Genomic DNA, 24,877 nt, shown 5'->3' with positions numbered 1-24,877 from the left:
GGTGAATTTTGGCCCATTCCTCCTGACAGAGCTGGTGTAACTGAGTCAGGTTTGTAGGCCTCCTTGCTCGCACACACTTTTTCAGTTCTGCCCACTAATTTTCTATAGGATTGAGGTCAGGGCTTTTTGATGGCCACTCCAATACCTTGACTTTGGTGTCCTTAAGCTAGGAGTTCTTCGGCTTGCAAGCTTCCCCCTTTTCCTCCAAACAGAACAGTATGTTCATTATGGCCAAACAGTTGTATTTTTGTTTCATCAGACCAGAGAACATTTCTCCAGAAAGTAGTCTGGATTTTTTTATGGCGGTTTTGGAGCAGTGGCTTCTTCCTTGCTGAGCGGCCTTTCAGGTTGTCGATTTATAGGACTCGTTATACTGTGGATAAAGATACTTTTGTACCCGTTTCCTCCAGCATCTTCACAAGGTATTTTGCTGTTGTTCTGGGATTGATTTGCACTCTTCACACCAAAGTACGTTCATCCCTAGGAGACAGAACGCATCTCCTTCCTGAGCGGTATGACGGCTGCGGGGTTCCATGGTGTTTATACTCGCGTACTATTGTTTGCACAGATGAATGTGGTACTTTCAGGCGGTAGTTAATTGCTCCCAAGGATGAGCCAGACTTGTGGAGCAAAAACATTTTTTTTCTGGGGGTCTTGGCTGATTTCTTGATTTTTCCCATGATGTCAAGCAAAGAGGCACTGAGTTTGATGGTAGGCCTTGAAATACATCCACAGGTACACCTCTAATTGACTCAAATTATGTCAATTAGCCTAGCCAAGCTGTTTAAAGGCAGTCAATTTAGTGTATGTAAACTTCTGACCCACTGGAATTGTGATAGATTATTTTGCTGTGTCTATAAACAATTGTTGGAAAACGTCCTGTGTCATGGAATTGTGATAGTGAATTATAAGTGACTTGTGTCATGCACAAAGTAGATGTCCTGACTGATTTGCCAAAACTATAGTTAACAATACATTTGTGGAGTGGTTGAAAGGTTGAGTCATTAAAACTCATTTAAGTGTAAGTAAACTTCTGACTTCAACTGTATATTCACTTTTATTACTCTAAATACACGTGGAACTGCATGAAAATCATGCATGTCACACATTGGCCCCATTTATTAATTGAAAGACCCAGAACTGTTATTTTTACATGTGGTGCATGCAGAATTGAGAAGTCCTTTTTTAGTCCAGAAATATACTTTCTGGGCCCGGAAGCCAGCTTGTGATGCATGTTTTTGTGGATAAACAGAAAATATATATTTTTATTATCAAATACGTTTGCAGCATCATTGTTTCCCCTTTCGACAGTGTACACATTGGCTGACATTAGTGACGTAACAGGAGGAATGGGAACCTAAAGGCAGTATAATAGCCGTTTGGGGGAACGGGAGTGACTCACACACAACTTAAAAGTCCACGTAGAAATACATTTTTAAAAATAAAGTAAATGGTTATTGGATGAACTCGGGACAAACAGCCATTGCTTCAAACGTTCAGTTACAATTCACCTTAACCAGTCCACATTTTGTCATCGCCACGTTCAGCAGGAGAGACAACGTTCTTACGTTCATATAGAAATGTATGATGTAGAACCAATATACTTCTCTGGTATGTAGAGTAAGTAATCACATCAGCTCATTGAATATATATCCGCAACGTTCCACAACGCTGAGGTATCAGCTACTTAACCTAACGATCCGGAACACACCCCTTTACGAAAGTAGCACAGGCTGCCTACGAGGCAACGAACTGGTAAGGAAAAGAAGCATTCACGACTGACGGACATACAATTAATAGTTTTAAAACCAAGACAAGTCGGTAGTAAATGATAGCAAAGTGACAATTCAGTTTCGGTTCATAAATTATCGTTCGGTTTCAAACACTTGTTTGCGTGAACATGCTACAGTTCCCCAGTGTTTGTTTACATGGTCACTTGACAGAGATACGATCTAATAATAGTTCATAGGGATTCAACTTTAGGTACGTTTATCACTAGATATGCTTATGTTTTACAATAATACTTTATATATCCATATTCCTTGGAGCATTGATCAAGTTGACAACCCCTCTGAGAGACACCAACACACAGATCGGAGTGGTTTGAGCAGGGCCGCCGATTAGCCATTAACCTGAGTGTAGGGGGCAGTATTTTGATGTTTGGATGAAAAACGGACCCAAATGAAACTGCCTATTTCTCAGACCCAGAATCTAGAATATGCATATAATTGTCAGATCAAGATAGAAAACACTCAAGTTTCCAAAGACTATAACATAACTGATATTGCAAGTTGTTTTTCATGAAAGCACCCGATTAGCCATTAAGGGGTTGCTCTATGTCACAAAGGCAGGATAGTATCTAGGATACTGATGCCAGCAACTCTCCGGTTCCTGGCCCACCTTTACTTTGATCACACCGACTGCGTCATTGCATTTTTGGTACACCAGAATTACATTAATTTCCAATGAAAAGCTGCGTTTGCCTTGTGTTTAGTTAAACGCTGCGTTGGTTTCCAAACGTGCCTGCAGCAGCCGAGACACAACATCTGACCTATGTCGTCGCCAGAGATCGCTTCCCTGTCCTGGGGACACATGAAGGTGAAGGGCTGCTCCTCTTCCTATAAGGACTGTAAGGTGTGGCCCGGGGGTAGCCGCGCATGGGACTGGAGAGAGACTGGGACGGATGTAAGTTAAGACATGGACTGTGTCTCAAATGGCATCTTGTATGATGATGATAACGATGTGACTGACTGTGCGTAGCATCACCCTGGAGTGCAGCCTGCAGATCTGGAGGAGGTGCTTCAGAAGGGTGTGGCGACTCTGGTCATCGGGCGGGGCATGAATGAGGCGCTGCAGGTATCCCCCAGACCCATACACACACTCTTCCCCTACTCGTTTACATGACACTTTCCCAAGACCTACACCATTCACCCCAAAGATTGTTTATTATATTGACAAGATATTAGTGCACTCTAACAATGGGAAAATGTTCTTAAAGATGGAAGGCAGGCAGGAGGAGGTAAGATCAGGTGGGAATATTCTAGCCAATAAGAGAGCAGATAAGCTTGTGAACAATAGGCCATCGCGATATCTTCTTTGTATCTCCCATTATAGCGTCTGTGACGGCAATAGGCTCCATTTTAAAGTAGTACATTTTATTTTCCTTCATTGGCTGATTTTTCCAACTCCTAAGAATCCCCACCCAGTTGACTACTTTAAAATGTTGGAAGCCTTCAATGGCAATGTCCAACAGGCACAACTGAAAGTCGTTTTTGGGTTGCCGAAATGCCAAGGGCGTCCACTTATTACACTGCATTCGTAACAACCTATTATGAAACTTATTTTCAATCAAATAAGAACAATTACATTTTTTAAAATCAAATTCGACACTCAAACCTCCATACAAAAATTCCTCAATTCGTGTGCTTATTTTGGGTGGAGTAAAACCTCTCGCTTCCTCTCTGTTTACCCTATCTTTCCCTTGCCCCGACAAACATACTTTCACCGTGTACATGACCCTTCCTCAGCCCTACACTTTCCCTAGCCACTACACAATTCCCCTGATTTCTCTCTCTGGCCTTGTTCAAGTGCATCAAAACTGATGTACCATGGGTAAATTGTGAATGACTGATCTACAAATAATATTGAGTATTTATGATGCAAGGTGATTTGTAGATCAGTCAGTCTTGACTCGCCTTTTAAACTCCACTCAAAAACTTGTTAATTTGTTTTACCCCCTTTTCTCCCCAATTTCGTGGTATCCAATTGTTAGTAGTTACTATCTTGTCTCATCGCTACAACTCCCGTACGGGCTCGGGAGAGACGAAGGTCAAAAGCCATGCGTCCGCCGAAACACAATCCAACCAAGCCGTACAGCTTCTTAACACAGCGCACATCCAACCCGGAAGCCAGCCGCACCAATGTGTCGGAGGAAACACCGTGCACCTGGGAACCTTGGTTAGCGTGCACTGCGCCCGGCCCGCCACAGGAGTTGCTGGTGTGCGATGAGACAAGGATATCCCTACCGGCCAAGCCCCCACTAACCCGGACGATGCTAGGCCAATTGTGCGTCGCCCCACGGACCTTTCAAAACCCAGAATCATATGATGCAAATTGCATCATACGGGGAGGATTTCTGTATTTTGAAAGTTACATCTTGAAAACTTGATTGCTAACATGCAAAACATTTTGTAACTATGCTAACAATGGACCAATGAAACAAATACAAAAATATCATTTTTGGGCAGTTTTCCTTTTAAAGATGGCTGCAATGTTGAACTCTGCGCTCTCTCTCTCTCTAAGGTCCCGTCCTCAACTGTGGACTTCGTGAGACAGAGAGGAGTGGAGCTGATAGTTCTGCAGACAGAGAAGGCCATCACAGAATACAACAACCTGGTTGGCCAGGGAGCCAAGGTGGGTGGCATCTTCCACTCTACCTGCTGATGACATCATACTACAGGTGGCCAGTAGGAGAACTCTGAAAGCCTGGTGCGATTCAACATGTCATATTCATTACAGCACATCATAGCAAAATGTTTTGCAATGGACAAGTCCATGTAGTCCCTCCCTGTTTGGTGCCTGATGAACACAACCCTGGGGTGCATTAGCGAAGTGAAACATTCAGAACACCGTAATGAAGAGCTAAAATGACTTGCTGTGAATAAAGGCTTGTTTTTGTCATCTGGTTTCATTTGTCATTCAAAGAAAAAAAATGGTCCTTAACTATAGCAGGAATAGCAACACACAGATCAGACAGGTGACCTCAGTGATTCTCTTGCTCAGTCTCAGGATGAAATCCCAAATAGCACCCTTTTTCCTTTAGTGGTCAAAAGTAGTGCACTATATAGGACGCATCCTCAATCTAGTTGAGCAGTCAGCCAGGGGTGGCGCACAGTTACACACTAACAATATAAACATATTGTTTAGTAAATTTGTATGCAGTAAGGAACAGCCAATGGCTGAGGACTAGAGGGTCAGGGGTGGGAGAGGGAGACAGACAAGATAGAAGAGGAGAGAGAAAGCGAGATGGATGCTTAGAGGTGTTTGTCAGCGGCGGGCAGGTTTAGGCATGATGAAGACTTTGACAGGTTTGCCGAAGGGAATGGTTCCCTCAGTGGCACCCTCTGCTGGCTGGAGGCCTTCAGTGCTGCTGTCGCTCCACACCGCCTTACAGAGACGAGATGAGCTGTAGGCCAGCAGCAGCCTCACCTCGATCTGACACGCCTCTGAGACAGAGAGAAAGGGGCCGGGGGTGAGTTTGTGTCCTCACCAGTCCATGCAGAGTAAGACGGACTAGTGGGGGCACACCCACATTCTAGCTATGTGCTGTGAGACCGGAAGTGTGTGTCCTCACCAGTCCATGCGGAGTGAGACAAGTAGACCTGTGTGATGAGGCGGTGGCGGTGTGGTCCAGGACTTCTGAAGTCTCCAGGTTTAGGCTGAATCACATGAGACTGGCCGTCTGGATACAGCACCTGGAGAGAGAGAGAAAATGTGTGTGTGTGTGTGTGTGTAAAAGACAAAGCAAACTATTACAACTTGGACCAACACTTCATCCATCAGCAGGAGAAAGGGCACAGCTTATATACATACCGCTAGGGTCCTGGACAAAGGGTTCATTCTGATTCTCTACCCTTCACCCGCAAATGTGCAGGTGTATCCAACTTATGCATTTACATTGGATTGGTGCAATGTGTGTTTAAGGTAGTAGTTTTGGAATTGTTAGGTTAGATTACTCGTTGGTTATTACTGCATTGTCGGAACTAGAAGCACAAGCATTTCGCTACACTCAAATTAACATCTGCTAACCATGTGTATGTGACAAATACATTTTATTTGATTTGCATGGCTTGAGGGAGTTTCCACTATATTCTAGGTAAGGGTGAGTGTACGCTTTGGGAGAAGGTTGGAGAATCATAACCCAGCCAAGGGGTGTGTGTACTTTATATAACAGGGTGTGTACCTGTACTTTGACAGTGTTGTGGGGGTCTTGCACGTGCTCCAGCGTAGCATCGATGTCTAGTGCCACCACCAGGCCAGATGTGAAACGCAGTGGGTTGTCAGACTCTCCTGTCGGCTCGATGATGGTCGCCGACGCACGCTGGACCTGCCAGCCAATACAAACCACACCTGGGTCAAATACCTGTGTGTGTGTGTGTGTGTGTGTGTGTGTGTGTCTGTGTCTGTGTACCTGTTTAGGTAATTGAAGGTTTAAGAAGCCACTCTGTCTCAATGTGGTCTGAAGGATCTTGACTAGTTCTCCAGGCTTGCAGGCCGACAGCTTGGGACTCAAGTCCAACAGCTTCCCCACAAAACTTTCCTGGAGGTGGGGCAGCTCCACCACAAACAGCCTGGAGGCATAGAGGTCAGGATCCATCAGAATACCAAAAGAAAAGGGTGTGCTTTCTGCAAGGTCAAAGTTGCCACCTTGTGGCGATAAATTAAAACAACAATTCAGTTCAACAATTCATTTCAGATGCATCAGTTTCTGTTTGTCTTATATAGGACAAATAGTCTGTCTTATGTTTTCAAAGATGTCAAAAGTTGATTAAATAAAACAGATTAAATAGGTAGATTAAATGATGGTTAAAAAATAGATAATATACCTCTGAAAGGATTCCACCTCCTGAAGGAACTTCTCACAGACACTGATGAGAGGTTCAACTCTGCAGAGAGATGAGAGGGGTTGAGCTGCTTGACAGTTATAGACATGGACGGTGGGGGTGTTTGTGTGTGTACTAACCCTCGTCTGGTACGGGCAGTCAGGACTAGCTGTAAGGCCTTAGCCTGTAGTCTGACGTGGTGTATGGTGGCCACCTGTCTGTTCTCCAGACCACTATATAGGAACTCCAGTTTATATGTCTCCTCCAACATCTACAAAAACACACACACATCACATTAATGTCTAGGGGTAACGCCAATGGCTGAAGACATACACTGAGTGTACAAAACATTGCTCTTTCCATGACATAGACTGACCAGGTGACGCTTATTGATGTCACTTGTTTTATCCACTTCAGTGTAGATGAAGGGGAGGAAACGGGTTAAAGAAGGATTTTTAAGCCTTGAGACAATTGAGAGATGGATTGTGATTGTGTGCCATTTAGAAGGTGAATGGGCAAAAATATGTAAGTGCCTTTGAACGGGGTATGGTAGTAGGTGCCAGGCACACCGGTTTGTGTCAGCATCCCTGTGGAATGCTTTCAACACCTTGTAGAGTCCAGGCCCCAATGAATTGAGGCTGATCTGAAGGTATGCAACTCAATATTAGGAAGGTGTTCCTAATGTTTTGTACACTCAGTGTATATGCTCCTCTTCCCGCCGGAGATCGGGGTTCAATCCCCCCTTCAACCTGTATCCCCCATTTCAAGTGTCTAAATAAAGTGAAAAATACTATTTAAAAAAACACAATAGTTTGTGTGTGTGTACCTGTTTGGCAGCAGCAGTTGCCATGGCGTTGTGTTTAAGGCAGAGGGGGACGGCCATAGTCCACAACTTCTCCTGCAAGGCCTGTGGGAAGGACACAAGGAGGAGACAAGGGGATGAGGAAAGGCAATACGATTTGGGCATTCTGGTCAAATGTAATGCAGACAGACACCGGTCTATCCAGATGCAGAAACACACCTTGGTGAGCAGTAGTTGGCAGCGGAGGTAGGTGGCAGAGAAGTCAGCAGCTCCTGCCAGCTCTGTCTGTAGCTCCCCCAGTCTCTGTAGGTCTCTGAGAGGATACACACACACAAAATATTCGCTTCAAAAATTGTTTGAAATGTTTTGATAGTATTAGTGTGTATGTATGTACCTGATAGTAAAGTTGAGCAGGTCCTGAGCCCCGGGGTCCTGTAGGTTGTGTATAGTGCTAATTCTGCTCAGACTCTGTTGGAGGAACAGTTGAGCAGACTCCACACTGCCGGAACCTTCTATACCACTCACACCTGGGGCCTGCGTCCTCCCTGGTAACTACACACACACACGCACACACAAAATCAATAAACTGGGTGGTTCAAGCCCTGAATGCTGATTGGCTGACAGCCGTGTTCTATCAGAACGTATACCACGGGTAAGACAAAACATGTATTTTTACTGCTCTAATTACGTTGGTAACCAGTTTTTAATAGCAATAAGGCACCTCAGGGGTTTGTGGTATATGGTCAATATACCATGGCTACGGGCTGTATCCAGGCACTCCACGTTGCGCCGTGCATAAAAACATCCCTTGGTATATTGGCCATATAGCACATCCCCTCGGGCCTTATTGCTTAATTATGACACAGTGGGTCTTAACATATATTGGTGAAAGGGGTGTGTGTGTGTGTCTTACCCTGAGAGGAGGTACTAGGTGAGAGAGGCTGTCCCGTAGGTAGGTGTAGTGTCTAAAGGTGTGGTCTGAGAACAGAGCTGTCATGGTGGGACAAGACTGAGCTGCGTTGAACACCAGCACCAACACTGCAATATCTGTTACGCTAGGTCAGGAACACACAACACAGAGGTAGGTATAGGTGTGTGTGTGTGTGTGTGTGTGTGTGTGTGTGTGTATGTAGGATACAGGCAGGGTCGTCCATGTCTGGTTCAGGGGTGTGGAAGTAGGGGTGAGTACTGAGCAGCTCTGGAACCAGCGGTAACACCAGGGTTGGATGACGACAACCTAGAAACTTTAGACACCTAGAGAGAGAATGAGAGGGATAGAGAGAGAGATGAGAAAGAGTGTGTTGAGTTTTAAAAGCGTTTTTATTGAATCACTTGCAAAGTGATACACACAGACACACACAGACGCTTACTTCCAGACAGAGTTGCGGTCGGTGGGGTACTTGGTGAGGTTTTTCAGCAGCTCCAGCAGGGCCAGTTGGATACACTCTTTAGTCGACACATTGGTGAAACACAGCAACTCATGTAGCGCCTCTCTGATGTCACGAGACGAATCCTACACAAGTTACACATTTCAGTTATTATTTTTTTCTTTAAAAAAAATGGATACAGCACCAGTCAAAAAGTTGACACACCTACTCATTCCAGGGGTTCTTTATTTTTACTATTTTCTACATTGTAGAGTAATAGTGAAGACATCAAAACTATGAAATAACACATGGAATCATGTAATAACCCAAAAGAGTTAAAAAAAATATATATATATTTGAGATTCTTAAAAGTAGCCAACCTTTGCCTTGATAACAGCTTTGCACTCTTGTCATTCTCTCAGCCAGATTCATGAGGTAGTCACTTGGAATGCATTTCAATTAATAGGTGTGCCTTGTTTAAAGTGAATTTGTGGAATTTCTTTCCTGAATGCATTTGAGCCAATCAGTTGTGTTGTGACAAGGTAGGGGTGGTATACAGAAGATAGACATATTTGGTAAAAGACCAAGTCCATATTATGGCAAGGACAGCTCAAATAAGTAAAGAGAAATGACAGTCCATTACTTTAAGACATGAAGGTCAGTCAATTCGGAAAAAAGTTTCTTCAAGTGCAGTCACAAAAACCATCAGGCGCTATGATGAAACTGGCTTTCATGAGGACTACCACAGAAATGGAAGACCCAGTTACCTCTGCTGCAGAGGATGAGTTCATTAGTTACCAGCCTCAGAAACTGAAGCCCAAATAAATGCTAACCAGAGTACAAGTAACAGACACATCTCAACATCAACTTTTCAGAGGAGACTGTGTGAATCAGGTCTCAAAAGGACACCAATAAGAAGAAGAGACTTGCTTGGGCCAAGGAACACAAGCAATAGACATTAGACCGGTGAAAATCTGTCCTTTGGTCGGATGAGTCCAAATGTGAGATTTTGGATTCCAACCGCCATGTCTTTGTCAGGCGTAGAGTAGGTGAACAGATGATCTCTACATGTGTGGTTCCCACCGTGAAGCATGGAGGAGGAGGTGTGATGGTGTTGGGGTGCTTTGCTGGTGACACTGTCAGTGATTTATTTAGAATTTAAGGCACACTTAACCAGCATGGCTACCACAGCATTCTGCAACAATACGTCATCCCATCTGGTTTGCGCTTCATTTGTTTTTCAACAGGATAGGCTGTGTAAAGGCTATTTGACCAAGAAGGAGAGAGATGGAGTGTTGCATCAGATGACCTGGCCTCCACAATCACCCGATCTCAACCCAATTGAGATGGTTTAGTTTTTGCGACTGCACTTCAATAAACTTTCAAAGTTCTTGAAAATATCCAGATTGACCGACCTTCATGTCTTAAAATAATGATGGACTGTCGTTTCTCTTTGCTTATTTGAGCTGTTCTTTACCAAATATGGCTATCTTCTGCACCCCTACCTTGACACAACATAACCGATTGGCTCAAAGCATTAAGAAGGAAAGAAATTCCACAAATTAACAAGGCACACCTGTTAATTGAAATGCATTCTAGGTGACTACCTCAGCTGGTTGAGAGAATGCCAAGAGTGTGCAAAGCTGTCAAGGCAAAGGGTGAATACTTTGAAGAATCTAAAATCTATTAAGATCTATTAACACTTTTTTGGTTACTACATGATTCCATGTATTATTTCATAGTTTGATGTCTTCACTACTTTTTAACAACGTAGAAAATAGAAAAATAAAGAAAAACCCTGGAATGAGTAGGTGTGTCCAAACTTTTGACTGGCACTGTATATTGTAACATTTAGACATTTTCTTCTTTCCTTGTAATTGTGGGTGTGTGTGTGTGTGTGTTGGCACGTGCATGTGTGTGTATGCGTCTCCATATGGGTGTTGGTCTGTGTTACCTCTAGTACAGCCAGTACAGTATCCAGCTGGTCTTCTCTCAGGGTGATGTTAGTAGAGATCTGTCTCAGGACGTGGATGGACTGCAGCCTGACTTCCTCAATCTCATCATTAAACATATCAACCAGGAAGTCCAGGCACTTCTCGGCAAAGCTGGCAGATGATTGGGCAAGAGCAGAGAGTGCATCCACAGCAGCAATACGCACCTCTACAGATAAAACACACATAGGCACATTATAATTTACACACATAAAACCCATTCGCACACAAAAACACACACTCTCTCTGAGCCTCCACAGAAACAAACAAAACATAACACACACAGAGACAACCCCAAACACACTTACCGACACACACGCACTCTTACCGTACATCTCGTCCTCCAGTCCGTGTACGAAGGCTCCACATGCCCCCGAGGCGATCAGGTTGACAGCTGAGGTGTCCACCTTCTCCTTGGGAGCATCATCAGCCCATTTCCTCCCCGAGGAGAACTCACCTGACGCATAGAGCTCCTTGGCACGCTCATGAGCAGTACGTTTCCTCTGAGATATATACATATATAACATTATTATTAATATATTGTTGTGTTGTAATTTGAAATACTTGCTACATCAGAAGTGAATGGTTATATGTAGGAGGAATGTATATGGTGGGGTCAACGGAGGTTGGATATGAGCTAGGGGCTTTGAATATTACTGAGTAAGGGAAAAGGAAATGTGGGTATAAATGCTGGTGGAAACATGTCTGTCTTTTCAGCTGTTTGACCCAGTGGGTGAACAAACTTGGTTTGAGCTTCCCTAGTTGTCTGATGGTTTATTTAGAACCTGAGTAAAAACTAACAATATATTACACTACCATTCGAAAGTTTGGGGTCACTTAGAAATGTCCATGTTTTTGAAAGAAAAGCACATTTTTTGTCCATTAAAATAACATCAAATTGATCAGAAATACATTGTAGACATTTGTTTTTTGTTTTCTTACCCCTTTTTTCTCTCCAATTTCGTGGTATCCAATTGGTAGTAGTTAGTCTTGTCTCATTGCTGCAACTCCCGTACGGACTCGAGAGAGGCAAAGGTCGAGAGCCATACGTCCTCCGAAACACAACCCAACCTAGCCGCATTGCTTCTTGACACAATGCATATCCAACCTGGAAGCCAGCCGCACCAACGTGTCAGAGGAAACACCGTACACCTGGCGACCTGGTCAGCGTGCACTGCGCCCAGCGACTCCTGTGGCGGGCCGGGCGCAGTGCGCGCTAACCAAGGTTTCCAGGTGCACGGTGTTTCCTCCGACACATGTGCGGCTGGCTTCCGGGTTGGATGCGCGCTGTGTTAAGAAGCAGTGCGGCTTGGTTGGGTTGTGTATCGGAGGACGCATGACTTTCAACCTTCGTCTCTCCCGAGCCCGTATGGGAGTTGTAGCGATGAGACAAGACAGTAGCTACTAAAACAATTGCATACCACGAAATTGGGGAGAAAACAGGGTATAATTCACACAAAAAAAAAGAAAAAAGAAAGAAGGCCAGCATCCCAGAGTTACCTCTTCACTGTTGACGTTGAGAATGGTGTTTTGCGGGCACTATTTAATGAAGCTGCCAGTTGAGGACTTGAGAGGCGTCTGTTTCTCAAACTAGACACTCCAATATACTTGTCCTCTTGCTCAGTTGTGCACCGGGGCCTCCCACTCCTCTTTCTATTCTAGTTAGAGCCAGTTTGCGCTTTTCTGTGAAGGGTTTAGTACACAGCGTTGTACGAGATCTTCCGTTTCTTGGCAATTTCTCGCTTGCAGACTGACAAGTTTCTGAAAAAGTTATTTGTTTCTGGCCATTTTGAGCCTGTAATCGAACCCACAAATGCTGATGTTCCAGATACTCAACTAGTCTAAAGGCCAGTTTTATTGCTTTATCAGTACAACAGTTTTCAGCTGTGCTAACATAATTGCAAAAGGGTTTCATAATGATCAATTAGACTTTTAAAATTATAAACTTGGATTAGCTAACACAACGTGCCATTGGATCACATGAGTGATGGTTGCTGGGCCTCTGTACATCTATGTAGATATTCCATTAAAAATCTGTCATTTTTAGCTACAATAGTCATTTACAACATTAACCATGTCTACACTGTATTTCTGAATAATTTTATGTTATTTTAAGGGACAGAAAATGTGCTTTTCTTTCAAAAACACAGAAATTTTAAAGTGACCCCAAACTTTTGAACGGTAGTATATGTACTGTATTATATTACATCTAGATCTGAAATATACATTATTATAAATAAATTACAAATAAAATGCTGTATGCTTCCTCTGAAGAGACATTTTACACACACACACAGTGTACGTACCCTGAGGTCTGACATCAGCTTCTTGTCCAGAGTCTGCTCTAGGAAGTGAGGACTGACCTGCAACATGTTACCCTGAGGAAGAGAGGAATGAGTGGAGGGGGAGGAAAGGAGAACCATGACTATCTGAAAAGGAAGATGAAATTTTTTTGTGTGTGTACTCACCAGTGTTTTGGCAGCCTGCACCCTGACCACCCAGGATCCATCAGAAACCATGTGACTGATCTTCCCAAACGAGTCGTCGACCAGACGGACTTGCTCATTGGACGACGGAATCGGCACAATGCTGATTGGACAGACGCCACCTTTATTCATCAATCACACAGCAGTTTTCACCCCCCCCCAGTCAGTGAGTGTGTGTGTTCAGTGTTGGGCTTGTTTGACATTGCAGCCGACATTGCAGGCGACTGCTGACTGATGATCTACAAATCGACTTGCATCATAAATAACCACTCATTATTATTTGTAGATCAGTCTGGCAGTCACAATTTACCCACAATGAATCATGGATTTGGTGATCATGAACACAGCCAGTGTGTGTGTGTGTGTGTACATGTGTGTCTATGTCTTACCTCTCTGGATAGAGCTGACTCAGGACCCACACCATCTGAACGGCAGCCGAACGAACCTGCTCATAGTCATCACACAGCAGCTGACAGGCCTAGACACACAATTAAAGAGAAACGCTCACACAAAAGAACCTAGCGGCTGGGAAAGAAACACACGCATGCACACTTTACCTGATCATAAATGGTCTGTTGAATCTTCAGTCCCCTTTCATGCAGTTGCAGCTGAAAGGAAGAGCAGAACATTTCATTATCAATCAGTCAATATATAATCTATCTAGCCTGTACACATGCCAATAGTCTAGAGAGGCGTCCTATATGTTTGGAGTAGGCATCCAGCTAACTTTCACCCGTCCTGTATTTTCAGAGCAGTGCAGACTATCGAGAGGCCTCTCAATATCCACTCAATAGACTGAAGCATTGTTTTGGGCATGCATTCTAAGTGAGCATGCTAGGATGTATATTGGGACATAACAGGAGGAAGTATGGTCATACCATGGCTTTGATGGCCGCCGTGCGCACCCTTGGGTCCTGGTCTGCAAAGTAGTCACTGATGAGGCTCTGCGCGTCTCTCACACACACTCCACCAGACACCCCTGGAAGGAGGAGGAAGGGAGAGTGGAAAGTAGTCACTGATAGCACACTGCTGCTGCACATCCCACACACATCTCTCAGACATGATGATGTAATGAGGGGACTACTGGTTCAATTAAATTAAGTAAATAAACATGTCATGTAGTAAATGTTTTTATTGTTGTTGACTCAACTACCCTGGTTAACCCAAATAAATATACACACCTGGAGCACTGCCCCCAATAACAGCTGGAACCAATCCCTGTCCATCTTTATTTAGGGGCGTGTCCACGTTTCCCAGGCAACCCAGGAGTTGTAGGCATTTATTCCTCACACCGAAATATGTGTCTGACAGGTGCTGAGAGAGAAATGAGAGGGATAAGATGAAAGAGGGGGATGAGAGAGAGATCGATGAGAGAGAGAGCGGGATGAGAAAGAGGATGAGAGATTGATGAAAAAACGTGCAGACCACGACTGTATGCGTGTTACCTTGTAGGCCACCTCTATGAGTCTGTGTCTAACAATAAGGCTTTCTGGGAGCTGGGTGCCGATGACCAGCAGAGTGTCCAGCAGCTGAGCCAGGACCTGATGGGACTCTGGACACACACAGAGAAGAAAACACAGAGACAGACATGGACTAGGTCAGAGAAGATATGGGAAAGAGTGTGTACGATGTACTAAGTGTGTGTATCAGAGTGTAACTTACTCTCTGTGTTGAATGTGTTGAGAGTGTCATCTAGGATACTCTCAGGGTTGAAGTTCTGGGTCTTACTTAGCAGGCCGATCAGAGAGGCAATCTTCAGCCGCACAGAGTTATCCTGCTCCTACAGAGACATAGATACAAAAACAGTTATCACTCTTCTACAGCAAGACACAGGAGCAAGGTGAGGGAAAGAAGGGATGGAAGAAGAAGAGGCAGAAAGGATAGATGTAGGAGGGTAGAAAAGAGGGACCATCGAAGGAGGGGCGAGGATAGCTGCTCTTAGCAACGCAGGTGTATTTACAGTGGGGCAAAAAAGTATTTAGTCAGCCACCAATTGTGCAAGTTCTCCCACTTAAAAAGATGAGAGAGGCCTGTAATTTCCATCATAGGTACACTTCAACTATGACAGACAAAATGAGAAGAAATAAAACCCAGAAAAATCACATTGTAGGATTTTTTATGAATTTATTTGCAAATTATGGTGGAAAATAAGTATTTGGTCAATAACAAAAGTTTATCTCAATACTTTGTTATATACCCTTTGTTGGCAATGACAGAGGTCAAATGTTTTCTGTAAGTCTTCACAAGGTTTTCACACACTGTTGCTGGTATTTTGGCCCATTCCTCCATGCAGAACTCCCTCCAAAGATTTTCTATGGGGTTGAGATCTGGAGACTGGCTAGGCCACTCCAGGACCTTGAAATGCTTTTTACGAAGCCACTCCTTCGTTGCCCGGGCGGTGTGTTTGGGATCATTGTCATGCTGAAAGACCCAGCCATATTTCATATTCAATGCCCTTGCTGATGGAAGGAGGTTTTCACTCAAAATCTCATGATACATGGCCTCATTCATTCTTTCCTTTACACGGATCAGTCGTCCTGGTCCCTTTGCAGAAAAACAGCATGATGTTTCCACCCCCATGTGTCACAGTAGGTATGGGGTTCTTTGGATGCAACTCAGCATTCTTTGTCCTCCAAACACGAGTTGAGTTTTTACCAAAAAGTCCTATTTTGGTTTCACCTGTCCATATGACATTCTCCCAATCTTCTTCTGGATCATCCAAATGCTCTCTAGCAAACCTCAGATGGGCCTGGACATGTACTGGCTTAAGCAGGGGGACACGTCTGGCACTGCAGGATTTGAGTCCCTGGCGGCGTAGTGTGTTACTGATGGTAGGCTTTGTTACTTTGGTCCCAGCTCTCTGTAGGTCATTCACTAGATCCCCCCTGTGTGGTTCTGGGATTTTTGCTCACTGTTCTTGTGATCATTTTGACCCCACGGGGTGAGATCTTGCGTGGAGCCCCAGATCGAGGGAGATTATCAGTGGTCTTGTATGTCTTCCATTTCCTAATAATTGCTCCCACAGTTGATTTCTTCAAACCAAGCTGCTTGCCTATTGCAGATTCAGTCTTCCCAGCCTGATTGCAGGTCTACAATTTTGTTTCTGGTGTCCTTTGACAGCTCTTTGGTCTTGGCCATAGTGGAGTTTGGTGTGTGACTGTTTGAGGTTGTGGACAGGTGTCTTTTATACTGATAACAAGTTCAAACAGGTGCCATTAATACAGGTAACGAGTGGAAGACAGAGGAGCCTCTTAAAGAAGAAGTTACAGGTCTGTGAGAGCCAGAAATCTTGCTTGTTTGTAGGTGACCAAATACTTATTTTCCACCATAATTTGCAAATAAATTCATTAAAAATCCTACAATGTGATTTTCTGAATTTTCTTTTTTCTCATTTTGTCTGTCATGGTTGAAGTGTACCTATGATGAAAATGACAGGCCTCTCATCTTTTTAAGTGGGAGAACTTGCACGATTGGTGGCTGACTAAATACTTTTTTGCCCCACTGTACATACACTCCTTTCAGTTGTATTGGGTTGCACAAAAACAGTCCTCGCGAAGCCAGAAGTTAAATACAATTCCAATTCAACTTATTGTGCCGGTGGGCAGGAAGGTTGGTCATTTTGATGGGTGGAATTTGTGACAAAATATCTAAAGGATCGGATTATTAAACAGAATTTCCAAACTGGTCTGTTGTAGACCCACTTCTTCTCTGCTTACCTCATGTCAAAATAAAAGTCCCCCAAAAGTTATTCATTTTTTGCCCACATATGGAGCATGTGCAGGACTTTTATTTTGACATGAGGTAAGCAGAGAGTACATCGGCACAAATGTAATAGTATTAAACTTCTGGCTTTCCACTGATTGTTTGTGTGCAACCCAATACAATTGAAAGCAACGCTAGTGTATGTAAATACACCCGCATTGCTAAGAGCAGCTAGGGAGAGGAGGGCTGCTTTACGTTGTAATAGTGTTCCAGGAGGAGAGATGGGAGAATGATGAAGGATAGAAAAAGAAGAGAGAGGACGGAAGGAGAAGATGGAGGGATGGAAGAAGAGATGTGAGGATGGAAAGATTAAAGCCAGGGCTATCATACCTTGTAGTAATGTTCCAGCAGTATGCGCACAACCCCTTCCACACTCTCTGCCTCCACGGAGCTGCGGGCGAAGTGCAGCAGGTACTGCAGGGCATCAGTGGGATTGGAGGCCTTACACAGGTCAATATGCAGCGCTGCAGACTTACTTGGCTTGGTCAGACGGAGCTTCTTGGCTGGAGCCTCCTCTTGGGGAAGCTGTTGATCAACAGAGACAATGGATTACCTTTTAATTATGTGATGTGATATGGATCTGGACAGCCAAACGGCATATCTAAAGCTGTAGGGATCGAACTATAGCAGGATTTAGACAAAGCTAGCCAGGTACCACATCCCTTTGTACTCTTGCCTACTCTATTGCTGTCCTTTTCATGATTTGCATAATCATAACACAAACAGACTGGTACTCAGGCTAGAACACTATTGCAAATGTACACCAGCTAGCTAACTAAAAGGAGCTACCACTGGCCATTTGTTCAGATCCATGTGACCCAACGTAGCTAGTTAGCAACGATTCTACGAGCCCTATATAATATCTCTAACTACCTAAAGTTAATGAAATAGGATGCACTATGTTATCAAAAATATTATTGTTATCAAAAAATATTATTGCGGGATGCAATACGTTAACAGTTGGTTAGCTAGCAACGAAACACTCACACAGTCTGAGTCTTACGTTAGCTAGCTGGCTTGCTAGTATTGTAAGAACATCGACAATTAAAATGTGAATATTTCGGTTTTTTTTTTCGTAACCATGCGTCTACCGACCTGAACAACTTTGGAGAATTCCTCGTAAACTCGCTTTTTGAGATGTGCTGCCATTTCCAACGAAATTAACTAGCTTCCAGTATTTTTTGTTGTTGAAAGCGCCCAGCACCATCGTAATCAAGCATCGACGGAACTCGCAATTATGGGTATAAATATACTTCCGGTTCCTTAACTATTTCTTTCCTGTCAGCGGCCTCAGGCAAAATGGCGGTGCAAATCTCCAAGAAGAGGAAGGTTAGTTCACGTTTCTTACCAAAATGGTATTTGTAACTGATGCATTTGTAGAAAATTGGGATGCCATGTGTTAGCAGCATGAGTACGGAGTTGATTGTCGTATTGATCGGTGTCCTCGTCCTCTAGTCTAAAGAGGATTGACAAAGATGTTACCTACCCCTACAAATTATCCTCACTTCGCTAGAGAACGTGCAAAGGGGTGCCTTTTATACCGTACTAGCGATTTAAGTATAGCCATAATGGTACCATTCAAAAAATGTAATTGCGAGTCTGATTGTCAGTGGTGTGTAGGTAGATTGGTGATCGGTGTCCAGTTGGCTAATGTTAACGTTACGTAGGTGGCAGGCTACTTCATTTTAACATTGGCACTACCCAGTTAGAGTAAAAGTACTCCGTAATACTCTGTTATAGTAACTTGCTGGCCAGTGATGTCACCAACAGTTGCAGGTTCGCTAGCGGCTATGTGACTACTACAAGCATGTTCCCTACAACCTAGCTAACGATATACTCAATTTGTGTGCCTGGTTAGTTCGTCGCGGACGGAATCTTCAAAGCCGAGCTGAACGAGTTTCTGACGCGCGAGCTTGCGGAGGATGGGTACTCCGGTGTGGAGGTGCGTGTAACCCCGACCAGGACCGAGATCATCATCCTGGCCACAAGGTAACGTTACCGGTATGTTGGTAGTTAGGGGGTTATACTGTCTTGAAAAGGTGTATTGTTGGTACAATAATGAATTGGTGTAGGGTTGTGTGGGTATCAAGATTTCCGTGGGGAGTCTGTGCCATCCCGTGATATATGGTATTACCGGTAGTGCACAAACGTTCACGTAGGATTTCTTTGTAAATAAGAATTTGTTCTTAACTGACTTGCCTAGATAAAGGTTGTTTTTTTTAAAGGCGCAAAAGTCCTCATCTTCACTTAAGAAATTCTAACAAGTGCTAAGGAATTCTCATAGTGGATGCTAGGTAAATGCTATTGAGCACATGCAAACATTTCCTACTAGGACAGACAATGGGGCTCGTGCAAGTATCTCAACGCTGTTTGCAGGAAGCACAAAATAAATATTAGATGGCATGGATGCTGTTAACAAGAAGCTTGGTCTTTGTTAGACAACGTAGCCACTTCTCAGTAAAATGCACATGACCGCCTGCTTGAAGTTTGCTAAAAGGCACTTAATGGACTCTCAGACCATAAGAAACAAGATTCTCTGGTCTGATGAAACCGAGTCAACTCTTCTGCCTCAATGCCAAGGTCACGTCTGGAGGAAACCTAGCACTATCCCTACGGTGAAGCGTGGTGGTGGTGGTGGTGGCAGAATCATGTTGTGGAGATATTTTTCAGAGGCAGGGACTGGGAGACTAGTCAGGATTGAGGGAAAGATGAATGGGGCAAATTACAGAGATCCTTGATGAAAACCTGCTCCAGAGCGCTAAAAATGATTTGAAATAAATCATCTTGGGTTTTAAATATGAAAACTTGTTCAATTCAGCTGGAACTTTCAGGAACACTAGATGACTAACTGATTGCATAGAGCACGTTTAGTAATAGAGTGCCATTGTTGTTTCAGGACCCAGAATGTTCTGGGAGAGAAGGGTCGTCGCATCCGGGAGCTGACCGCTGTTGTTCAGAAGAGGTTTGGCTTCCCTGAGGGCAATGTGGAGGTAAACAAACACTACAGTTGCATACATGTACTCATTAGACATACTCCCTAACCACAATATCAGGGAGCTGAGAACTGTGGTTCAGCAGAGGTTTGGCTTCTAAGGGCAGTGTGGGGAGTAGAAGAATATGATTGTGTGAAGTTTAAATGAAAACAAGTGTGAATTCCACAGATTTTTACATAGGGAAGATTTGAAATGTGTTAATGAATGTAAAGCAACTAGCCTCAAGTGTGTCTGAAGGTAGAATCTGACTGGAAAAGCTCCTTCGGTGATGATACGATGACGAGTCGGAACGGGACACAGTCAGTCTCTGGGGTCGCTGGGTCAGGGTCACGTTCTGTGTCTCTGGGTCCAGTTCCCCAGCGCAGCGTGTCTCTTCAATTGAAGACATCGAGGCATTTGTCTGAGAAGGACTGAATCCAGTACAGGAAATGTGTGGATTCATATGGTTTCTTGTTAGGTAGTCCGGTAGCTAGTTGGCTAAGATGAAGGTAGTCAGGGATGCATGAAGTTGTAAGCGTTCTAGAGACGGTTTCTACCACAATTAAGAATGTGAATTGCGAGGCTACGCTTCGCTGCTGTGGTGGTTCCGCGGCTCACATTGCAGCACCCGCACCAAGCTGTAGGCTGTGTAGCCTCTTTGTATTTGTAGAAGGTTAACCTCCTCCACTCTCTCCCCCTCTAGCTGTACGCTGAGAAGGTTGCAACCCGTGGTCTTTGTGCCATTGCTCAGGCGGAGTCTCTGCGCTACAAGTTGCTGGGAGGTCTGGCTGTACGTAGGTAAGACTAACCCTGGCCGCTGACCTCCAACCTGTTGCACTTAGACACTGATCTAAGGTCCGTTATGCATTAACCTTCAGTGGTGCAGGTTTCACTCTTAATGGTACAGGTTAGGATTTGGGAAGGTAAGCAGGTTCTAGATCTGTTCAGGAGAAAGTTGCCAGAAAACTACTCCACTTTCTTAAACTTCCTTTCTCATGACATACAGTAGAATGTCCCTTCAGTGATGATACGATGACGAGTCGGAATGGGACAGTCTGTCTCTGGGTACACTGGGTTGGTGTCACGTTCTGTGTCTCTGGTTTCAGTTCCCCAGAGAGGCAGGTCTCTTCAGTTGAAGACATCGAGGCATTTGTCTGAGAAGGGCCAGGAAAATGGCTCATAATGTCAGATGTGATCTCACAGTCCTGTATAAGTTGATGTGTATTAAACCCATGTTCTTGCTCATATCTCCCCCCCCCCCCCCCTGCCTTTCTTCCTCTGTCTCTCTCTCTCCCCACACACTCTTTTCTGCGCACTCTTCACCATCTCTCTTCTCCTACCCCCCCTCCCCTCCCAGAGCTTGCTATGGTGTGCTGAGGTTCATCATGGAGAGTGGCTCTAAGGGTTGTGAAGTGGTGGTTTCTGGGAAGCTGAGGGGTCAGAGGGCCAAGTCCATGAAGTTTGTTGATGGCCTGATGATCCACAGTGGAGACCCAGTCAACTACTACGTAGACACCGCTGTACGCCACGTCCTGCTCCGACAGGGTAAGTACCAAATCAACCCCTAGACACTACACTACTACTCTACCCCTAGACACTACTAATGGTTAGACAAAGTGAATACCAAATCATCCCCTTATACCCTACCCCTAGATTATTCTGATCTGTCAAGGTGAGTCTCATCAACAGCAGAATTTTTGGTCTTTGGTTTTAAAGGTGAAATATTTTCCTTCGGTGATGATACGATGACGAGTCGGAATGGGTCGCGGTCGGTCTCTGGGGTCGCTGGGTCAGGGTCACGTTCTGTGTCTCTGGGTTCAGTTCCCCAGAGCAGCGTGTCTCTTCAGTTGAAGACATCGAGGCATTTGTCTGAGAAGGGCAGTCATATTAGTCAAGTCATTATGATCAACCTCTTACTTGCTATATCACACATGTGCTAACCCTCATACATGTGCTAACCCTATTCCACAGTGCCTTCAGAAAGGTTCAGAGCCCTTGACTTTTTCCACATTTTGTTAGGTTACAGCCTTATTCTAAAATTGATTGGTGTTTTTCCCCCCTTTAATCTACAAACAATGCCCTATAATGACAAAGCGAAAACGGTAAAGCTAATTTATTACAAGTTTAAAAAAATATATATATTTATGTAAGTATTCAGAACCTAAACTCAGTGCTTTGTTGAAGCAGTGATTACAGCCTCAAGTCTTCTTGGGTATGACGCTACATGCTTGGCACACCTGTATTTGGGGAGTTTCTCCCATTCTCTGTGTTCTTGGGAACCTTCAATGCTGCAGAAATGTTTTGGTACCCTTCCCCAGACCTGTGCCTCGACACAATCCTGTCTCGCTGCTCTACAGACAATTCCTTGACCTCCTTGGCCTGGCTTGGTTTTTGCACTGGCAACTGTGCGACCTCATATAAACTGGTGTGGGACTTCCCAAATCATGTCCAATCAAATGAATTTACCATTGGTGGATTCCAATCAAGTTGTAGAAACATCTCAAGGATAATCAATGGAAACAAGGCTGTAATGTAACTGTGGAAAAAGTCAAGGTGGCTGAATACTTTCCAAGGTACTGTATACGTTTCACTGTTCAACGTCTAGGTACGCAGAATAACCGTTGGGTAGAGGGTCCGTGTAAGCACTGATGTGTTTTTTTTTGTCTGTTTCAGGTGTGCTAGGCATCAAGGTGAAGATCATGTTACCATGGGACCCCAGTGGTAAGATCGGCCCCAAGAAGCCTCTGCCAGACCATGTGAGCATTGTGGAGCCCAAAGACGAGACTATCCCCTCCACCCCCGTGTCGGAGCAGAAGGGTGCCAAGCCAGAAGCCCCAGCAGCCATGCCACAGACTCCTGTACCCACCGCATAGTAGACAGGTACTATAACCTAACACTAACCCAGCCACTGCATAGTAGAAATGTACTGTACTATAAATGAGTGGTTCTCAGCTGGTTTTGCCTCGGGACTCAAATTTAACCAGGTTACCTCAGTTGTGACTCAATTTGCATTGTGGGGGAAAACTAGATTGATAATGTAATTGTTGAGGAGGCTTGTGGTCGTGAAAGGACTCTCCATAATAGTGTCATTTAAAATGCTGCACGAAAGTGTCTATCTCAGAATGTGATACACTTTGTTTACTTTCAGGGCGACTTAGTTTAGTGTTAGTTTACTCTTCCCTTCAGTGATGATACGATGACGAGTCGGAACGGGACGCTGCCTGTCTGGGGTCACTGGGTCAGGGTTACGTTCTGTGTCTCTAGGTTCAGTTCCCCAGAGCAGCACGTCTCTTCAGTTGAAGACATCGAGGCATTTGTCTGAGAAGGGCTTCCTGACTTTATCAAATATCTGCGTCCCAAGTGGTACCCTGTTCCCTTTAATATTGCACTACTTTTGACCAGGACCCAGAGGGATCTGTTCAAAAGCAACAGTGTGTATTGGGAATGGGATGCCATTTGAGTCTGTCAATATACTGGTGCCTGAATAAATATTTCTAGACTACGTTGAGCATGTAGCTAAGCTACTGTGTGTGTAATTCATAAACTGTGATTCAGGCAGGTTTAGGTCTGGTATCCTAATGTCTGTTATTCTTTTTCTTCCAGGTGTCATACATTGTTTGTAGATGGAAGCAGGACCCTGCATTTTCTGTACAAAAATAAAACCTGGAAAAAACACCTTTTTGTTGTCTGTCTCAACTTGTGAAGTATTCCTGCTCCCAAACATGGCAATTAAATAGTTACTAATTGGTTGGTTTATGGTACTTTTGGAATTGGAGAATGGCAAGGAGTCTGGGTAGACGGGTAAGGAAAAGCTATCCCAATACAACAAAAAAAAACCTAACTCTTCATAACGGTCAGTACCAACAAAGGACCTAAAACGTTAATAAACGGGGCCTGTTTTAGCCCATGGTCATGTTTTAAAACTCGCTGTCATGCATAGTAATTCCTTGATGCGCTATAGGACATTCAACAAGTAACTATCCCCTATCTGAAGGACAACTGAACACTCTTCTGGTAATTAACCCTGATATCAAATCATATACTAGCCTTTCCACACTCGTGTTGCGATTATTTACTTGTTGCTAGTAGCTTATTTTATACTGAACAAAAATCTAAAGGCAAGCTGCAACAGTTTCAAAGACTTGACTTGAGTTACAGTTCATAGGAGGAAATCGGTCAATTGAAATGCATTCAGTATGCCCTAATCTATGGATTGGGAAAACCGATATGCATCGGTTGGTCAGATACCTTTTTTTTTTTTTAAATGGCCTCTGCATCTCTTGGTGGCATCTGCATTCACATTGCCATTGATAAAATGCAATTGTTTTCATCGTCTGTAGCTTATGCCTACTGTTACATTGTTACTTGTTTATAGTAAGTGAGTGGATGCGTGCATATATGGTGTTGAGGTGCCGAAACGAAAGAACAAGCCACAACCAACATCCAACAGTGTTTACATGGAGTCTCCTCGATGTATGGGGGACAGGTGTATTTGTCCCTGTGACACCTGAGCCCAGGTGTGTCCCATTTCGCTGATGACCCATCCAGCTCTGCCCACTGATGTCATATACATGATCTGCTGTTGTGAGGACAGTTGGATGTACTGCCAAATTTTCTAAAGCCTCCAATGTTTATGGGAAAGAAACTAAAATTAAATTCTCTGGCAACGGTTCTGGTGGATGTTCCTGGAGTCTGCATGCCAATTGCATGCACCTTCAATTTGCTACATCTGTGGCATTGTGTTGTGACAACTGCACATTTTTGCAGCCTTTTTATTGTTCAAAGCACAAGTTTCATGCTGTTTAAGCCATGGCCTGTTCGAGTGCCTCAAAGCTGGGACTGAGAAGCTGTTTTTCAATCTCAGGGAGACCAGCCTGTTAAAAAGCCGGCCTCCA

The 24,877-nt window shown here is 44.1% G+C and overlaps 3 protein-coding genes and 4 non-coding genes across 9 annotated transcripts; 6 read left to right on the top strand and 1 right to left on the bottom strand.

The window, feature by feature from the left end:
• The first annotated feature begins 1,626 nt into the window (after nucleotides 1-1,626).
• On the top strand, nucleotides 1,627-4,680 carry LOC139382979 (adipogenesis associated, Mth938 domain containing). Of its 3 annotated transcripts, none has more exons than XR_011628676.1 (5): nucleotides 1,632-1,755; nucleotides 2,495-2,685; nucleotides 2,761-2,856; nucleotides 4,303-4,565; nucleotides 4,596-4,680. XR_011628676.1 is itself a non-coding variant. In XM_071127261.1 (4 exons), the coding sequence occupies exons 2-4, from the start codon at nucleotides 2,554-2,556 to the stop codon at nucleotides 4,441-4,443; spliced, it is 369 nt and encodes a 122-aa protein (XP_070983362.1). In that variant the 5' UTR covers nucleotides 1,627-1,755; nucleotides 2,495-2,553; the 3' UTR covers nucleotides 4,444-4,680. The 3 variants fall into 3 exon arrangements, 1 of the variants encoding a protein (XP_070983362.1); XR_011628677.1 differs by having other exon boundaries at nucleotides 1,681-1,755; nucleotides 2,530-2,685; XM_071127261.1 differs by having other exon boundaries at nucleotides 1,627-1,755; nucleotides 4,303-4,680.
• On the bottom strand, nucleotides 4,237-18,895 carry LOC139382976 (integrator complex subunit 4). Its single transcript, XM_071127258.1, has 24 exons — nucleotides 18,106-18,895; nucleotides 17,341-17,535; nucleotides 14,911-15,028; nucleotides 14,694-14,800; nucleotides 14,430-14,562; nucleotides 14,127-14,227; nucleotides 13,806-13,856; nucleotides 13,638-13,726; nucleotides 13,231-13,351; nucleotides 13,069-13,140; nucleotides 11,091-11,265; nucleotides 10,726-10,931; nucleotides 8,775-8,917; nucleotides 8,543-8,658; nucleotides 8,318-8,451; nucleotides 7,799-7,956; nucleotides 7,624-7,717; nucleotides 7,429-7,509; nucleotides 6,743-6,873; nucleotides 6,606-6,665; nucleotides 6,191-6,350; nucleotides 5,963-6,106; nucleotides 5,354-5,474; nucleotides 4,237-5,225 (listed from the first exon to the last, which is right to left on the bottom strand). The coding sequence occupies exons 1-24, from the start codon at nucleotides 18,157-18,159 to the stop codon at nucleotides 5,047-5,049; spliced, it is 2,943 nt and encodes a 980-aa protein (XP_070983359.1). The 5' UTR covers nucleotides 18,160-18,895; the 3' UTR covers nucleotides 4,237-5,046.
• On the top strand, nucleotides 18,288-23,657 carry LOC139382978 (ribosomal protein S3). The gene is made up of 7 exons (XM_071127260.1): nucleotides 18,288-18,339; nucleotides 18,869-18,999; nucleotides 19,907-20,000; nucleotides 20,686-20,780; nucleotides 21,340-21,527; nucleotides 22,656-22,862; nucleotides 23,586-23,657. Exons 1-6 carry the CDS (start codon nucleotides 18,310-18,312, stop codon nucleotides 22,853-22,855), a joined length of 738 nt encoding a protein of 245 aa, XP_070983361.1. The 5' UTR covers nucleotides 18,288-18,309; the 3' UTR covers nucleotides 22,856-22,862; nucleotides 23,586-23,657.
• Nucleotides 20,264-20,412, top strand: LOC139383218 (small nucleolar RNA SNORD15). Its single transcript, XR_011628716.1, has one exon. It is a non-coding gene; the product is annotated as a small nucleolar RNA SNORD15 (small nucleolar RNA).
• LOC139383214 (small nucleolar RNA SNORD15) lies at nucleotides 20,999-21,145 on the top strand. Its single transcript, XR_011628713.1, has one exon. It is a non-coding gene; the product is annotated as a small nucleolar RNA SNORD15 (small nucleolar RNA).
• LOC139383216 (small nucleolar RNA SNORD15) lies at nucleotides 21,712-21,860 on the top strand. The gene has a single exon (XR_011628715.1). It is a non-coding gene; the product is annotated as a small nucleolar RNA SNORD15 (small nucleolar RNA).
• LOC139383215 (small nucleolar RNA SNORD15) lies at nucleotides 23,163-23,309 on the top strand. The gene has a single exon (XR_011628714.1). It is a non-coding gene; the product is annotated as a small nucleolar RNA SNORD15 (small nucleolar RNA).
• Nucleotides 23,658-24,877: the final 1,220 nt, after the last annotated feature.

The sequence above is a fragment of the Oncorhynchus clarkii genome, chromosome 24 (assembly GCF_045791955.1).
Source record: "Oncorhynchus clarkii lewisi isolate Uvic-CL-2024 chromosome 24, UVic_Ocla_1.0, whole genome shotgun sequence".
NCBI lineage: Eukaryota > Metazoa > Chordata > Actinopteri > Salmoniformes > Salmonidae > Oncorhynchus > Oncorhynchus clarkii.
The sequence above is the reverse complement of the archived record's forward strand: the minus strand, read 5'-3'. Positions and strand labels throughout refer to the sequence as shown.

Bases quoted from the DNA above. Each gene is read 5' to 3' on its own strand.
- LOC139382979 (XM_071127261.1), top strand. From the start codon at position 2,554: ATGTCGTCGCCAGAGATCGCTTCCCTGTCCTGGGGACACATGAAGGTG. The intron at 2,686-2,760 runs GTAAGTTAAGAC...GACTGTGCGTAG, and splicing joins GGAGAGAGACTGGGACGGAT to CATCACCCTGGAGTGCAGCC. The intron at 2,857-4,302 runs GTATCCCCCAGA...TCTCTCTCTAAG, and splicing joins GCATGAATGAGGCGCTGCAG to GTCCCGTCCTCAACTGTGGA.
- LOC139382976 (XM_071127258.1), bottom strand. From the start codon at position 18,159: ATGGCAGCACATCTCAAAAAGCGAGTTTACGAGGAATTCTCCAAAGTT. The intron at 7,510-7,623 runs GTGTGTTTCTGC...TCCTTCCCACAG, and splicing joins GCCAACTACTGCTCACCAAG to GCCTTGCAGGAGAAGTTGTG. The intron at 6,351-6,605 runs GTATATTATCTA...CTATGCCTCCAG, and splicing joins GAGGTGGAATCCTTTCAGAG to GCTGTTTGTGGTGGAGCTGC.
- LOC139382978 (XM_071127260.1), top strand. From the start codon at position 18,310: ATGGCGGTGCAAATCTCCAAGAAGAGGAAG. The intron at 19,000-19,906 runs GTAACGTTACCG...TTGTTGTTTCAG, and splicing joins ATCATCATCCTGGCCACAAG to GACCCAGAATGTTCTGGGAG. The intron at 20,001-20,685 runs GTAAACAAACAC...CTCCCCCTCTAG, and splicing joins TCCCTGAGGGCAATGTGGAG to CTGTACGCTGAGAAGGTTGC.